A 451-nucleotide genomic window follows, 5' to 3' on the forward strand; every position below is an offset into this window, starting at 1 on the left:
GGTGCTGTTCCCCTGCTCCTGCTCGAAAAGCACCATGGCCAGCTGGGAGCGAGAGCCAAGGCCCTCCAGGCTGCTCTGCACGCAGCGGTGGTAGATCTCCTCGCTGAGCCGGGGGTTGCAGGCCTGGTGCCGGTAGCGCTGCAGCAGGGCAGGCTCCACAGCCCGGAAGACGTGGAGGTTGGAGTACTTGATGAACATGTCGTAGATGTCCAGGGTCTCCAGGATGTCCTCGTTCTCCTGCACGTCGCCCACCATGCGGGTGCGTGCTGCCATGTAGTCGGCATTGTAGAAGCAGGCTTCGTGGAAGACATCGCGGTCGAAGCGCCCCGCGTCCCGCAGCAGGTCCAGCGTGGCGGGAGGCACCTGGTTGTGGTAAGCGATGGAGGGGTTGTAGCCCTGGAAGTGGATGGGGAAGAAGACCTGCCAGTTGTTGATGGTGTTCATCCGGCAG

General features: G+C 63.0%; 1 protein-coding gene across 1 annotated transcript in view; it reads right to left on the reverse strand.

Annotated features, from left to right (window-relative positions):
* Positions 1 to 451, reverse strand: part of LOC104510248 (chondroitin sulfate synthase 2-like) — a gene marked incomplete at its 3' end in the record, with an annotated part of 3,440 nt that overhangs the window by 753 nt on the left and 2,236 nt on the right. Inside the window, exon 4 of the mRNA XM_010152430.1 lies at positions 6 to 451. This exon is cut by the window's right edge and continues 344 nt beyond it. Within this exon, the coding sequence (XP_010150732.1) occupies positions 6 to 451 (446 nt within the window). The remainder of the gene's footprint in view (positions 1 to 5) is intronic.

This window comes from Eurypyga helias, unplaced genomic scaffold, assembly GCF_000690775.1.
Source record: "Eurypyga helias isolate BGI_N326 unplaced genomic scaffold, ASM69077v1 scaffold31215, whole genome shotgun sequence".
NCBI lineage: Eukaryota > Metazoa > Chordata > Aves > Eurypygiformes > Eurypygidae > Eurypyga > Eurypyga helias.